Here is a 17,366-nt window from a genome sequence, read left to right as displayed (position 1 = left end):
TCTAACCTCCAACCCAACTTACTAATTTTGAACTCTTACAGTGACTGATTTATGCGATTAATTTTAATTATAGTGCGATCATTAGGTCATGTGAAGAGAGATACGCTAACCATTTGGCAGCTTGACAGACATAAATTAACAACAACAAATGTGACCTCTTGAAATAAACATTTAAACACAAACTTCAAAACATCTAATGTTAAAAAAAGTAAATCTCAATTTGCCTTTAAAATCCCTCAGGCTTGATGGGATATTCTTTCCTTTTATTTGTAAATTTTTTTTCCCCTAGATCGCAGCAAGTAAAACATATGATATCCACATCAAGTAGAAAAAAGGACATGGGGGAAGTGAAGAGGCTTTAAAGACGCAAAGGACGAAACAATTATTATTTCTCCCAGTGCTGACAAATAGTAATAACGGTTGTGATTACATACCCAATCTTGGCCTTCTGCTTGGGCTTGGAGGAGGGGACAATGCAGGCCTTCCTACATGCCTTCACTTTCTGCCGTGCCTTGCCGTTTCCTTTGTGCTTGCGGTCACGGTGGGACTTGTACTGTGAGGAAGAGCTGGGGAAGCTCTCGGGGCTCATGACCCGGGGGATGTTCTTCTCCCCGCGCTGCCGGGCCTTTGCGATAGCCTCTGATATTATCCTATTGGCCTTCTCCTGCTTGTCCAGTGGAGATGTCTCCATCTGCTGATGCGTCATCCGCGATGTCCTTTTCTCTGACGAGGAGCTTGATGAGGATGAAGACGAGGAGGACGACGAGGAAGACGACGAGCTGCTCTTCACTGGGGGGCTGAGGACCCGTACCTGGCTGCCAGGACCATTAGCATTCTTTCGTGGCTAAGGAGAGAGTGAGAAAAGTACAGAGAATAATAATTAATATTCTGAATTTACACTTTCTTTTTAGGGCAAATATCTCATAAATATTTCAGACATGATGTCATCGATTGCCAATGACACAAACGCATACTCAGATGGTGTGCTTAAGAAGGATATAGCACATAGCCTATAAAAAGTTGACCTTTCAAGGAGAGCTGGTGTACAAAGACAAGCTTTAAAAGATCCTCTCACAGAAAAATGACAAACAAAACAAAAAGATCAGATGGAACTAGTCTATTTAAGCACATCATTCATTTCACTATCTATTAGGTGCTATATGCACAGCCAGTCTTCGGCCACCTCACCAATATGCATTTCTCCACATGCAGAGGTAGCAGCCTCGAAGATTAAGATTTCCTTTGTCATGTTTTGCAACATATAACGAGTAGAGATAATACACTAAAGGCTATAAATAACGTGATTGTTATTTATAGCACATTGAGATACTATAAGCAAGGTTCAATATAACAATATAATATGAAGCATGGGTTTAAAAGAAGAAAAATACTGCAACTCCCCCCCAGCAAAAATAAAATACACTATGATACTGCGATGTGACCACTGCAACTACCACTGACTCATTCATAAAAAAACACAACCTTGTGGAGGCTGTGTGAACCACTACAACAGCAGAGCTAGTTGAAGTCAGATGCCACAGTGTGGGGAGTGGACCTGTACTCGGCGTGATGCTCTCTTTAACTTTCTGCGTCCTATGTAAGACCATCAGCTTTAGAGGGGTCAGTACTTCCTCCAAGAATTCCTTTAGATCAGGTGGAGTGGAGTCGAAAAACTCTGAGACCATGTGACATGAAAACTCTGACCTGAGCCTGACACAAAAGGAATTATTTTAGGTGGAGCAGGCGATTCAAAGACAGGGGTAAACACTGGCTCTCTGTCGCAGGTTTCAGTCAGCCTCGCAGACATAAATAATCCAGTCTGCCCGATACATGATAATATGTGAATAATAGATGGCGTGACTGCAGTTATGCCAACACAAGCGCTTGTGGTGGGCCCGGAGCCCAGCAGAGAGGGAACCCATAAATGGATGACCTAATCTAAAATTGTGTTGCGTATGCCTACATGGCCCAGGCACGGACGGTTGCTTCTTTTTTTTTTTTTTTTTCCACACTGCTAGCTAAATAAAGAGAATTAGCTTGAACCTCACCAACAAAGTGGGGGCAGGGACTTGAATAATTAGCGGAAGGAAGGGGAGAAAACACACACACACACACACACACACCACACACACACAAGAGCTGCATTATGATTTTCACGTGTGCAACGCCGCTGAGGCTATTAGGGAAGAAATTTACTGGATCACGCTGGAATGTTCTCATTCATTTTAATGGTAAAAAAAAAACAAGAGGGGGAGGGGTTGAAAGTAATGCTAAAGAGCAGAAGAACATGAGGCACATGGAAGAGATAGCAAGAGAGGAAGAACAAAAATATCAAAACAGGCATCTATCAGATAGCAGGAGGGAAAGAGGGAGAGAGAGGAAAAATAAAATGCAGCAAAAGTGAGAGCACTGCAGCTGTGTAATACGTCTATAAATAACTGAAATTACAGCCTGCCAGCACTGCAGTGATTTCAATCTCTCGAGCAGCACGTAGTCCCATGAAAAAACGTAGGGGACCATTATGGCCCATGAAAAGGTAGAGTAAGCTCCATTTGGGCCGGACAGCTTTCCCTCGCTCTCTCACTCCCCTCGTTTCCACATGTAGTGAGCGCTCTGGTGAGTGACAGGCTCAACTCGTGGAGCGCGCACACACACACACACACACACACACACACACACACACACACACACACACACACACACACACACACACACACACACACACACACACACACACACACACACACACACACACACACACACACACACACACACACACACACACACACAAAACTACAGCGCAGGGGCAGCTTGGAGAGAGGTGCACAGGAGGATGGGGAAAGACGTGATGTATTGAATGAACACACCGTGGGGGGTGGGGTAAAAGAAAACACTGTAAATCAAGTGCGGCTTGATAAGGTCGAGCACAGAAAAAGCAAATGAGTACGAAGAGGAGGGAAGAAGAAGAAGAAGAAGAAAAAAAAAAAGCAGCAATGAGTTCAAGATGGCGGCAGTGCAGCATGAGCCAGTAGCAAGAGAGGTTGCTCAGTTCCTGCCGGCCCCTCCTCCTCCTCCTCCTCTTCCTCCCCCCTCGGACCTCCTCCCTCCCAGCCAGCACTCGGAGCAGCTCACTTACCCTTCCTCTTGGCCTCTTCACTGTAGACATGGTGTTTTTTTCTTTTTTCTTCTTCTTCCTCTTTCCTCCCCCTCTCCAACCGGCTAACAAAAGCCTTGCCCTTTCCCGGGGTTTTTCTCTCTCTCTCTCTCTCCGGTTGCTTGCTCACGCTTCTTCTCTCGAAAACACACTCACTCTTTTGCCTTTTTCCAACTGTCGTTTTCTCTCACTCTTCCTTGAGCCGTGTGTCCCCCCCTCCCCTCCCTCTCTCCTCCTCCCCGGTCAACTCTTCTCCTCGGGCAAGTGCGAGAGCGCCGGAGCGGTTCCACCGTCTCCTCCTCCCCCAGCGGGCAGGGCTCAAGAGGAGCGCATGGGAGCTCTCTCTCTCGCTCTCTCTCTCACCCTCGTTTGTCTCTTCACAGGGTGATGAGGGAGCAGCGCTGTGGGCGGTAGAGGAGGTGCGTGGCAGTCCAGGAAGCTCTCATTCTGCCACTGCGTGCTGCTTTCGCCGTAGTCCGGCTTCACCAAAGTCTCCCTCACTCTGTGTGTGTGTGTCAGAGTTGCCTTCCCCTACCTCCTCCCCTCTCATTGATTCCTCTTTCCGCCTGCCTTTCGTGTGCGCTCTCTATGACTTTCTGAGCACCCTTTTCCCTCTTATTTCTGGTTCTTTCCTTCTCTCTCCGCTCTTGCCGCTTCCCTATTTTTTGCGCCTCTCCTCGTCTTCTTCATCAGCCAGGATAAGGTAGGTTACTCCTTTAATTACACACAAAAAAAGGCTTTTGTGTAACCTTGCTTGCTTGTTTGGTCGGTTGCTTTTTCCTCCTTTTTTCACTTGTCTTTTTCCTCCTTCTCCCTCGCTGCCCTCCCCTCTGCCTGGCTGGGGCGTGTGTGGCGAGCTCGAGGTTCTGGCAGGCAGAGCGGTGGAAAATGAAAGCACAAAGCAGCAAAATGCATCAGCATGAATATTAGAGATGTCGTTAAAACCCAGACTCTTTTTTTCTCTCTCGCTCTCCCTCGCTCACTCACTCGCGCTCTTGCACTCTCTCTCTCTTTGTAAGGAAGTAGGCCAGCAGATGGTGCTAGCAGTTATTAAATTAACTTTCACAACTTAACCCCCAAAGCACTGGATTTCTCCCACACCAAAAACTGTCAACAGCATAGCTTTTTTTTGTCCTTGTGTAAGTGACATGCTGAATTATTTCTGGAACGTCCAACCATCGTCCATGAGAGATGAACAAACCGCAAAATGCCAAATGCTAAAAATATATTACAGCGCACAAAGTTTAGGACATCAACACAAAAAAAATCAGGTGAATATAACTGATTGTCTACTTCCCTAACCGTACCAGACACATGCAGCCTTCACTGCACTGAGTCTACTGTGAAGTCAAGCCCCAGTGAGGTCAAGTCCTGGTCACCCAGCTTTGACTTTTGCATAACAAATTCCAAGGAGGGGAAACAGGGACTTGTCCAGTACATGCACGTCTTCCTCTGCACCAGAAGAGACCTCGGGAGGAACGAGCCGGCCTTTCAGGGGACTCCTGTCAGCATGATACAGAGGCCATGTGCACTGGCTGGCACATGGTATTGGGAATTATGCGGAGACACGCAGCTGGCCTGGAGCCAGGTACAGTGCACAGCACTACTGGGCCAGGGCCTGAGTTACTGACAGATACCCCATCAGCTTTATATATACTGTGAAAATCAGCTAAACAGGCTTCATTCACTGCCAACACAATGTTCACTTTTCATGCACGCACACACACACACACACACACACACACACACACACACACTTTTTAGGTGTGCCGCTCCTGTTCAACCTGCCACCTACATACCCTTTTCTACACCATGTTGATAAACTGACACTGATGGCCGGAGCAAACACAAATAACAAATCAAATGCTGGAAAAAGCATTAAACATTGATTTCACCACATCTGCTGTGTTAATTTGTGCATTATTTGTGTAGTGTTGGGTGATAACCACAACTGATTCAAAAGATTAACACCAATATGTCTCCTCTGACAGGTAAAGCTAAATATGGCTGTTTAGTTAAAGAGTATATACACAACACAACACACACAGCATCACCTAGGATCTAACACAATATAAACAAAAAAAAAAATCATAAAGAACAAAGATCTCCAAATAATCCTGTTATTGTAATGATCTCTACATCTTTTTTATGAAAAACATCCAGACAGGACATTAAAGGCCATTCAATTATTGCCCAAACAATACTACACTTACTGTGAGCTTATACAAGTGTGGTGTGAAACGTGGGTAAAATCTACAACACAATATGGTTTTACATTGCAAGTTGTACAGATGACCTAAATAAACTGACCAACTGTAATGGTGTGGAAAGCCTTATTCTGAGTGTGCATGTGTGAGAGTATGTGTGAGATAGGAGTTGGGTTATAAAATCAGAGAGATGCTGCTTGAACACATGTACAACAGTGGCACTGAATACCCTCTCCACTATATCTCTGTGGTCGGTGTAGTTTTACTTTCTACAGCTTTACATCTACAAAAACAGAGATGACTGCCATAAACAATGGCTTTCCTTTCTAAGTGTGTGCAGCAGCTGGCATCAGATCCACCTGCCAGTAAAGGCCTTGGAGTTTGGACTTTGAAGCAGACCACATGCTTACTGGGAGCTGAGCAACAGCGTCCTCTCCAAGCTCAACAAATGCACTGTCAGATAATGCCTGCCAGGGCACAGCAGCCTGGGGGTGGAGACTTGACAACACACACAGCAACAATGCAATGGGTGAGTATATTTATATATGTGTGTAAATTAACAAAAAAAGAGTCTCCACATAGTCACAACTGGTCACACAGTCAAAATGGTGGCCTTACCTGCAGCGTGTGCTGTTAGTATATAATGATTAACACTAACAGCACAAAAATAACATTTGACTGTTAAGGTGGAAATATGTACAATGCTTAATGAAGTATCAGGAAAAAGTTACCAACTATAATTCAAATAAGTCAAACAGTTTTTTTTGTAAAACATGCAGGAGGTGACAAGTCTGAAAAATATTTTACAGTAGATTTTATAACCAAACATGGCTGATAAAACTAAGAAATTATCTTTCTCCAACAGAGAGGTGTGTTTGTGTCAAGATTTGAGCAAGAAAGAGAATTGAAAAAAGAAAAGAGAATATCAGTCGATACACATGCTTTAACAGTCACATGGCATGAAGCCACAGCTCCTTGGCAACTCAATGGTTAATATGCAAACCAGCCAGGCAGCTCTGTGTGAGGAGGAGTGGCTTCCTATGAGGACAGAGGAGGGAGGGGATTGGAAGAGGCGGGGAGGGGAGTAGAGGGAAGTAGCAGAGCTGCTGAAAGGAAGTGTGTGTGTGTGTGTGTGTGTGTGTGCGCGCGCGCGCACGTACGTGTGCAGAGAGGTAGGGTGGCTGCAGAGGCACAGGTGTCTGTCTCTGAACACTCCATTACTTCCTCATCAAAGAGCCTGTATTAGTGCGCCACCGCTCTCATTTCTTGCCTGCACCACCGTGAGAGTCTCCACTAACTCACCATTAGGGAAATGAGAGCTGAGAGCTCGCAGTGCACTGACTGAAAATGACAAGATGGCTATAGCACCCACCGGTGCTTCTGAGTCTACAGCAAGCGGTTTCTCTCACACAGAGATGGAACCCATAGCTAACTGGAATTGAATGTCACCCGGTGTTAATGGTAACATTACCCACGGTGCACCGGCTGACAAAAATGAAGTTTTCTAACTAGTATTTGTGAACACTGCTGTGGACAATGCACAGGTCGGGTTATTGGTTATTTGCACTTTAATACTTTAAGGGGGTGAAAAAAGGGGTTGACCACAGTTGTTAAGGGGTCATCAGCCAGGACCCAAGTTCAAGTCCAGTTTTTGCAACAGATCCAAAAATTTAAAAACAAAAAGAATACAAATATCTCCAGATGAAAAAACGCTACCAGAAGACAGACTAAGATGTCAAGGCAGCTTTTGGTGAAAAGGGCCAACGCCAGTGTCTATGTGCTGCAGCGGATTTAATACACTACATCCTACCTTTGCCTGTGGTGAGATCCCTGTGTTGTTGTGAACTCGTCTGAGCAGGGAATCTTCTTCTGTGTGGTGCATGTGTGATAGCCATGTCTGAAACTCTAGTATCATCAGATAGTTATTTTCTTTGATCAGTGGCCAGTAATCCAAAATGTTTCTGTATACATACAAATACTCAATATATTATTAAATAAAAGCAAAATAATGACAGTCCTTGCAACACAATAATGCAGCATCAATGGATTCTCTCACTTGAAATGAGTGAACGTCCAACACAGGACGGACAGATTTTCCCTCAGGTTCAGGATTGATTTGCTGCGATTTGACTTCCAACACGGGGTGGGCTTGGACACAGTGGCTCCTTTTATACAGCGATACTGCTATGTTGCCGGTAAGACAACTTGTCATTATGCCGCCCTTTGCTGTTTACACTGAACTAAACAAACCTGCATATTGATGCGACCGTATGTGATCTTATTAGCAGGATGGTGTTCTGAAATCAGAGGCATGATGAGTTATCTCTATAAACTGTGTGCATGAGAATATGCAGAATCTGGAAGAGAGGGACAACATTTTGGGGGCAGAAGCTTTCTGGTTTCCGTCTCTATTTTGGTCAATCACGTTTGACCAGGCTTTGGTTGCCTGCAGGTCCATGTGGAGAGCAACATATTGACTGAAATGCATCTCCCTTTTACTTTTTTTCTATTCTACACGGGAAGGTCCAAAATATTGGCGGTTGCTCCTAGAGGCTAATTCGTTGTCAGGCTATTGCCAATGGGCTCCAAGATTACGTGATGAGGGACAACTGTGTCGGACCAACAATGCCGGCATCGATCTGGCTCAGTGACTACCCCTCCTGCAGGCCCAATGTTTTGTACTTTATATATAGAACAGCAGGGCAGATGATGGCGCGACATTCACACCTTGAACAAGATGTGTGAAAGGTGGATGATTATTCACAAATTAACAGTTGATTAGCGAAGAATGTAGAAGACAAACGGGGTTGCATGCGGACTGAAAGGTGGAAATACTAAATACAAGTCATTTTCACCTCCAATATCAGCTGAACCTTTGCCTGGCTTTTCACACTTCCTTGTTGTTATCACTGAAAATATGTTTGGCCGACAATGTTTCTCACTGAAATAAAAACAGCACAGATGCCCCAATCAAAGAACTCCTACCTATGGCTTCATTAGTTCATTATTAGGTTTAGATGCAAAAAAAAAAAAGGGATTAGGCTTTTACTAATTAGCCCTCCGGCTACAGGCCAGTTTGCAGCCACACTGGAGTGAGGCTGATGAATGAAAGGAGACATGATACACAGCGATGCTTCCTCAACCAATTAAGTACAGCACCATGCATTAATGATCCTTTATCGGGGCCAAGAGTAACAGTAGCTGGGCTGAGCATGGTGCCCTCTAGAGGAGCTGCTGACAGTCTAACAAAGCATTATTACCAGAGTCTGACCCACTCCACTATGACCACACGGCCTCACTTAGCGAGATGAAGAACCAGGGGAGAAACGGGAGAGCACAAGCTCACGGAACAAAAAACTGTTCATTTCAGTTACAATTATTTTTGTATTGTAATATATTCATTCATCATGGTCAGAGTGTGGTTTCTTTGAGCAATGACTGGACAAATAGTCAACAATCCTTCACAACTGGGTGGCGCCCACCATCCAATTGCAGGCAAATGGGGGATTTAGCAGCCATGCTCAAAGGAACATATTTAACAGTTCTGCATTAAGGAACACAAACCAAAACCAACCAAGTGCTGTTATATAGTCTCTTAACTTTGAGTAATTTTTCCTTACTCTTGCTCAGGGTTAAGGGCAGAGGATGTCACACCTTGTTAAGCCCTATGGGACAAACTGTGATTTGTGAATATGGGCTATACAAATATAATTTGATTGATTGATTAAAGTAAATTCCAAAGTATGCATTCATAATTTAAACTTCACGATATGATTTGAACAACAAGATAGTTTTAGCCATTTAGTGTGTAAAAGTGACAGTTTCCAGTTATGCCAATAGCTGATTTCCGAAATTCTCTGAACTGATATTCTCACGTGAGTCACGTTTTGTGTGTGAGGTGCGCTTGTTTATGTGTGCGAGCCACTTAACAGAAACATTATCTGAGAAGAGGGAACTGACGATGCATCCATATATTCACCAACGCTGGGCAAAAACCGTCGGTTTCTGACCAGCTCCGTAGGAGCGGCTGACACACACACACACACACACACACACACACACACACACACACACACACACACACACACACACACACACACACACACACACACACACACACACACACACACACACACACACACACACACACACACAACTATCTGGATACAGTTGATGATAATTTTCTCTTGTTCATTTGCTATATTATAAGCTATATATTGCTTGTTGTGTGTCTTTTTCCTACTATAGTACCGATAATCGTGAAACCGTGATATTTCCTCTGACAATAATCATGGCACCAACATTTCATATCGTGACATCCCTAATCTCAGGATGAAAAAGAGGAGCCATAAACTTAGACGATGCAGACGAAGATATTTAAATGGAAAATAACGATATTCGAGAGCACTTGGTGATAAAGGCCGACACTGGTATTGATGTGCTGTAAAGAAAAACACATGATCTCTGCAGCAGAATTTATACGTAATGTCCTGCCTCCTGCATGTTCTGCCCAGGTGCCACCCCTTGCCTGAGCGTTCGAGATTTTCCTGTTGTGAACGTGTCAGCCTATTTTTATTTACTATCAGATCAAAAAATATGATACACACATATATTGCTGTATCCTCAGGATTTAATCCAATAAACCCAAGTTTTAAAAAAATCTGTTCAGTGTAGTGGCACTACCAATTCTTTGTGTGTGTCACACACACACACACACACACACACACACACACACACACACACACACACACACACACACACACACACACACACACACACACACACACACACACACACACACACACACACACACGTTAATTCTGTGCCAACACAGCGATTAGTGCACTTGATACAATTAACTCACTGGTCCAGCTATAGTCTCACTGCCGTACCCCTGCTGCTCTCTCAAGCAACTCCTCCAACAGGCTTTAACAAAGACGGCCTATTAGCTTGGTATTATGCAGGCAGCTAATTGACTCCCATATTTAATCAAGTTCAGCACAAACAGCCAGTCCTGTTGCTGATAAGAGTTGAGTGCAGACAGATTCATGAGAACCACTACACTAACAGAATGTTGGACTTAGTTCCAATCTGGTTTGGATAGAAATGAACACTAGGGGGTGACTGTGAGGACAGAGAGCAGGAGCGCATGGTAAAGGATAAAATGGTCTTCCATCATCTGAAGAGGCTCCTTAATAACAATATCAGGACTTTCCCCCCCGTAATTTTTACTAACAAGACACTGGCTAAACACAAAAAGGAAGTAAGAGCAAACCATGATGATGTGACAAGCAGTGGTATTAATACTAACCAGCATTGGGGGCTGCCTCATGCTTATTTTGCATACTTCCAATTACAGTGCAAAGCCTGTAGGGGTAACAAAGTTACTCAACCTGAGAAGCAGTGTGTAATAAGTTACTATTTGACATATGATTTCCTCTCCTCAGTGAACAAAAAGAAGCAGTGTTTCTGCTGATCATCATCGACTATTTCAAATGCTAAAATCTGTTATGTACTGCACCTCAGTAAAATCACTGAAATCAGGTGCAGTATTAATGTATTTAACAAATGATCATCTATGTGGATGGTAGCATTAAAAAAAAACAGACATTAACTTGATTAGCGAATCTCATTCAGTCGAAGCATTTACACTGAAGAAAGATCGTTCAAACAGCCGCTTCATGTCTATGTTACTGTGGCTTTCACATGGTGCTTATTTCACACTGACCCCTGCGAAACACAGCTGTGACTGGGGTTTGCGCACAACCTGAGCCTGGCTCTAGATTAATCAGGCCCCAATGACTGGGAATAGCAGGCAGTGATTCTAACTAAGGCATCTTTCTTTCTTGAGGCATCTTCAAGTGTCAGCTCAGAAGACGGTCGCTCAGTGAGATTTAAGATGATCTTATAAGGGCTTGCACTGTGTGAGTCAAAGTGAGCAAGGGCAAGACACCATCCATCCACAGAGAAACACCCTTCACAATTACGAGCCAACTCCCACAGTTTTTATTCCAACTGTGTCATTGTGGATCCCTTCCTATTCAGACACATTTCGACACTCTGAAAGCAGTTCTCCTTGGGATCAGATACAAATATTAGGTTCTAGTCAATTGTGATTAATGCCATTTGTTTACTTTTTGGTTTTATCACAAACCTGTTACCTGGTTCCCAGAGCTCATATACCACACTAAACTATAAATCATGATAAAACTTACTGAAATAAGATCCATGCTGTAAGCCTGTAACTAGAGGCACTCAGCAGAGAACATTCCTCCGCCAAGGCCTAACTGTCCCCTTATAGAACCACATTTAAATTCACTAGATCCAGATTTCATTTTGGATTTCTTCACCTTATACATAACAGTCCCTTAAACATGCCTGATTGTTTTCACAAAGATTCATGAATTATTCTCTGAGAAATCAATGAAAATGTTAAATAAAAACCAGTGTTATAGAAAGTGACAACATTCCTGGATCTGCATCCTGATCCAAATCGACATCTAAATTTAGTGGGTTCTTCCCTTAACCATATGGCATCCTTCAATCCTTGTTTCATGGTAATCCGCCCGTTATTGCATAATCCTGCTAACTAACAGACAGACAAACAAACCCAGACGAAAACATAACCTCCTTTGAGGAAGTATTAAACGGGTAATTATCCTTTAAACTACATATGGGTCTCTTCACCTGCGATCTGCACTAATCAAAAGATAAGTTTATCACCAGTATCTGTTCCTTTAAATGAACCTCCGGTAACTTGGACTTAAGCGCAGCACAGGTGACTTCCAAACAAGTGGTCGTTTTTGCGGGTGCTGCATGATTCATCTGCCGCAGTAGAATGAAATCTGTTTTACATACTGAACTGGACAAGGTTTTCCATGTTTTTTTACACAGCTCAAACTAAACTGTACAGCATCTTCTTTAAAGGCTTGTTTTTAACAGTAGTTGTTCTGAGTAATGGCATGATGCTCTCTGAATCAGAGATGGCACAGTAGGTCAGACACCAGGCTGTGAAGTGAGAGTGAATTGTGCAAAACAAGCAAGCCGGATGATGCCATTCATTAAATGGAACATCGGTGCAAACCGAAGAGTGAAGCTGAGAGGAGGTCCCTAAGGATGTGAAAGACAGAGAGGGAGAGAGTGAGGAAGGGATGAGGTGGAGGGGAATTCAGCGAGGGGCTTGCTGCCAGACCTTTACAACTCCTTCATTATTGAAGCAGTGCAAAGAGAGAGCAGGGCCACTGCCTGTGCAAAGAGGAACACACACAAAGGCAGCTACGAACATCTGCGCACAAGCAAGGGTGTGTAGTCGACCTGCAGCCTTCAGGAATTGATGAAGTGAGGATTTTCTTTTCCCTTCTACCTCCTGCTCAGTTCGAGGCAGGTGTAGGTGGAGTCAATCTCCAGTGGAATGGTAGAGGCCTGGCACATGCTCTTCCACCATCAACAAAGAGAAGGTAACTATCAGGATCACCTGTACCCCAATTATATGAAGAAAATGCTAGAAATATCATGTTTCCTGTAGAAATTTAGCTTGAAAAAAGTATAGGAACAAATTCCACTAAGGTTGAGATGTGTAACTCTGATGTTTTTTTCACTGGCAAAAAAGCCCAATTTGATCTTTGATCACCACCCCCTGTAGCATAAGGTCTTAACAAACCAGGACCGTATTTTTTTAACTGAAACTCTAACCTCATGTTGTGTCAGCAATATTTACACACCAATTCCGAAACTTGTCCATCATTAAGGTTTCAAGCACAGGATAGATTTGCCATCTTTGCTATCTGACAAAGGTGTTTTGGAGTTGTTTGAGCTCTTCGAGATCAATTGGATCACAGAAATGAAGTGACGCCTGCGAGTTAGTTCAGGCAGCCAACTTGAGCTGCGCTGCTCCAATCATGTGGCATACATCATGTGACATACCTCACTCTCCACAATCATCTATAATACACACCAACACTCTATTTAAGCAGAGGACATTTCCCATCACTCCCTTTGCTTGCCCCGCTGCTGAGTCAGTATTGCTGCCAGTTGCTTCAGCCTCTCCACCACCCCAGCATCCACCTGTAGGCTCCGATGGGGGGGGGTTTACAAGTATTTGCTCATCACTCCCATCACATCTATGTAATCATATCGGGGGAATGATTAAGTCGGAGCCTTGATGCCAAACACTAACGTGTTGCAATAAACATTTGAACATGAGTGGTCTGACTCTTCTTTTTAATTCACAGAAATCCTGAAATAGACTTCGAACCGATCGGAATAATTTGGCAGTTTCTGATCAAAAGATGAAATTCTTCTTGTCCCTCACAGCTTCTCAAAAAAATCCTCCTCATGGCTCAACGCCATTGTATGTCCTACTAAGAATTTTCGGAACAAATAATAAAACGCATTGGACTCTGTGTGCAAGGTTTCTGTGTGTGATGAATATTATTGGATGACGGATTAAAAAGAAAACATGATAAATATGACCTCAGTGTGCAAAGGCCTTAAATCAGATTATCAAGAAATCTGTCTGAGTTTTTTTTTTGTTGATACAAGCATATATAGCCACTGTAGTCTACAATATTTGAGAACAAGTCAGATGAAGGCTGGACTTTTTCAGTAACCTCAGTCACTGCAATTTATCCAATGGTGGCTGCAAATACTCATAAGTAAGTAGGGAGCCAATCATGGTGACAATCGGAGTGACTGCTGAGCTGTGAAACAGAGAAGACAGAGTAGCAAGTGATGACAAAGCAGCATCTTAATTAAAAATGAAGTAAAGTTAATGTTCAAGAGTACGTAGAAACATGACCAGAAAAAAAAAAACGTCAGTGGATGAAAATAAAAGGATGAAAGGCTGTGTGTTGGGGGCGAATTGAAGAAAACAGCCTTATGTGATGTCGAGAATAGGGTTATAATATAAAACAAGAGTAAAGTCGTAATTTAATGAGGAAAAAATAAATAGTATTTCAAGAAAAAGAATAAACAATGCAGGAAACAAACAGCATGGAGAACCTGTGCTCGCCAGAGTTCTGGAACCTAAATGTTGAAGTCAATCTCATTGTTTCTTGAGAAAATTAACAAGACGTTCCTCATTTTAACACAGCAACAGACTGATCTTCTGATATAACCCCTGTAAGATTACAACTTTATTATGATGATATTTTGACTTTATTCTGGTAATATTAGGACTTTATGTTCTTAATATTAGAACTATATTTTCATAATATTGCAACTTTATTTTAGAAATCTCCAATTTTTTTCCCCTTCATGTGGCCGAATTACACCATCTGACCCAAAACATACTGTACAAGGCACTGTAGTTGCTTGTCTAACTTTTTGTTTTAAGATGAAATCTTATCTCATCTTTGCATGAAAAAAAAAAAAAATAGTAGCAACTGCCAAAGCTATAATTAAATTCTGTGAAAAACACTGTACCAATTATTTTACATTATTCATAACATCATCCATGTTTGTTTAAAGTTAAATACACACGACACCTCAATAAACACAGTATTGCCTTGCAACACTGGAGTCCATGGCAACAAGCTAATGACTTCCTAATGACACAAACCTGTTTGCTGAACTTGCAATCAGTAACCAGTTAGCCAACCGTCGTCTCTGTGGAGAGCGTGACCGACACTACGTTTTGTCAAAGTCAAACTGTGGTACAGACAACCATGTATCGACTGGAACAGAAGGACAGACTCAATGGAGTCCTAATAACTTCAACTAACCTTAATCTAGCCTGTTTTATTCAAGCTTTATTTGATCTTAAGATGTTTCATTCCAACATTTTCACACTCTCTTCCTCCTGCCACGAGACAACAGCCCATGTGTCAGTTGTAAACACAAGGGCAAAGAGGTCATTACCCCTTCACACCTTTTCAAATTTCGTCTTTGTCACTGAGGTCAATTCAAATTGTTTGGGGTCTTCCTCAAAATCATGTCTTTCCATGCCCAGAGACACTGCAGCAGTCTAACCTCCCAGCTTTCCATTCTCCACCAGTCAAAGGTTAACATGAGTTCAAGGAAGCTGCCTCACTTCTCAACCAAGAAGCCTCACATTCCTGTCACAACACACACACGCTACGAAAACTCTTCATATTTGACCACTGAGAAAAACACACACAACCATCACCCCTAAAAAAAATATTCAAAGTCATTTAATCCCTATGGGATTAGGCAGAAGAGAGAAGGAAGCAGAGAAAAGCAGAATAAAAGAACACACTTTAAATTCAGACCTACTGTGCAGTTTGGGCTGGCAGCGTTCCCACATGCTCCTGACACAGTCAATCCGAGTACAACTCCCTCCTCCCTCTCCTCTCCTAGGTCCTCCCCCGCCTCCTTTTACTGAACCCTCCCATTCAGCCCACAGCAAAGACCGCCTGACTTCCTGTTTACCTCTGACCCTTAGTTATCCTCCGCCCCCGCCCTTATCTGGCAGGCCTCCAAAACAGACAAGCCGGTGAGGCCGGATGCATGCACACAGAACACTTGACAGAGAGTGAGCACGAAGGGGTGGGTAAGGAGAGAGGAGTGGGGTGGTGGGTGAGGGGTGGGAGGGTAATCAGAGAAAGTGTACGAGTAAGACAGCCTATCACCATGTGACTACAGAAGCAGCAGGTTTCACAGGGGTTTGTGCGCGAGTGTGCTACATGTGCATTGCATGTGGGTGGTAGGGTGAGGGCTGGGGTGATGCATGGTGTCATGTTTCAGGGCTGATTATGGCATTGCCTGCCCAGTCTGGTCAGCTGGTTGGCTTGGAGTTATATAAACCTCAGCAGAGGTCAGGAAGCAACAAAGCCACCATATCTTTTAGACACACGCGCACGCGCACACACACACACACACACACACACACACAATGCTTGCAAGGGAACACATAACCTGAGTTGCTTACTGGCGACACAAGCTCTGGAGCCATGGCAGGGCAGAGAGGGTTGATACCTAGATACCCACACAGATAACAAATCAGCCACACAGGTAGCCGGGGAGGAGGCACCTGGTCAATGTCACTGCCTGAGGGCCTGAAGTGGCTGGAGCAGCCCAGGCCATCAGGATCCATCAGTCTCCACTTCAATCTCTGTTTCCAGCCTGTTCAGCAGGCTGTGTAGCAATAGGACAAAAAACTGCAAAGCCCAGCATTAAGTTTAAAAGTGAAAATAAGGATCTTCCAGTATATATCAAAATACACTTAGGCTGATATGATATCACATAGGAAAGAAAGGCCACCTGCAACTTCATCACAATTTAATGAGAATATTTATTTTATTTATGAGAAATGAGAATAGAAAGTAATTTAACAATGAAAAACTTAGAATATTTCAAGTAGCATGGTGAACCTGTTCCACTCCTTCTAGATCCAAAATCTTGATTACCAATCTCATTGTTTCATCAAAAAACTCCAAAACTCCAATGACTATCACACAGATCTATCAACCAACAAAAGCCTCACAGTTGACCACTATCAAACATTTACTTCTCGACAAAACAGGCAATTTCCTCCAAGTCCATGTGTTTCTTTCTCCAGAATAGATTTGCACAATAATTTCAAAGTCCTGATACCTATGATAAATATGAGCCAACAGATGAAGCTTTTCGTTATTTGTGAAAGCTATACTAAAGTATAACTTAACATGATGCTCCACAGTCCTTATTTTACCACAGATGAGAGGCTAATCTTCTGATAAACCACCTCTAATATAACATAGCCTTAAGTTAATCCACGTAATATTACAATAACATTTTCATTTATTTGCAACTTTATTCTCATAATATTGCAAGAAAGAGGTTGGGATAGGGATTATTTTCCCTTTAAGTGGCTCAATTACTCCCTTTACATGTATGAATTTGCAAAATCATACAAAATACACTTAAGATAGGCCAATTACGATTAAAGACATTGAACAGCAGCTACATAGATTTTAGAGTAACCACCCTTTGCAATTAATTTAAACATGGTTTCTTATTTCTTAATTTCTCCCAGTAACTCGGTATGGTGTATGCTCTGAAAGGTG

General features: G+C 43.0%; 1 protein-coding gene across 8 annotated transcripts in view; it reads right to left on the bottom strand.

The window, feature by feature from the left end:
* Positions 1–17,366, bottom strand: part of chd9 (chromodomain helicase DNA binding protein 9) — a 74,184-nt gene that overhangs the window by 46,616 nt on the left and 10,202 nt on the right. For 4 of the 8 annotated variants that reach the window (XM_035154682.2, XM_035154674.2, XM_035154698.2 and 1 more), the window contains exon 3: positions 435–844. In XM_035154682.2, coding sequence (XP_035010573.2) covers positions 435–844 — 410 coding nt within the window. Of the gene's footprint in view, positions 1–434; positions 845–3,136; positions 4,362–15,590; positions 15,729–17,366 lie in introns of those variants that run through there. The other 4 variants (XM_035154715.2, XM_035154723.2, XM_035154706.2 and 1 more) reach the window with 4 other exon arrangements.

Source organism: Hippoglossus stenolepis, chromosome 1 (assembly GCF_022539355.2).
Source record: "Hippoglossus stenolepis isolate QCI-W04-F060 chromosome 1, HSTE1.2, whole genome shotgun sequence".
In the NCBI taxonomy this organism is placed as follows: Eukaryota; Metazoa; Chordata; class Actinopteri; order Pleuronectiformes; family Pleuronectidae; genus Hippoglossus; species Hippoglossus stenolepis.
This window is presented reverse-complemented; position numbering and strand designations above follow the sequence as displayed.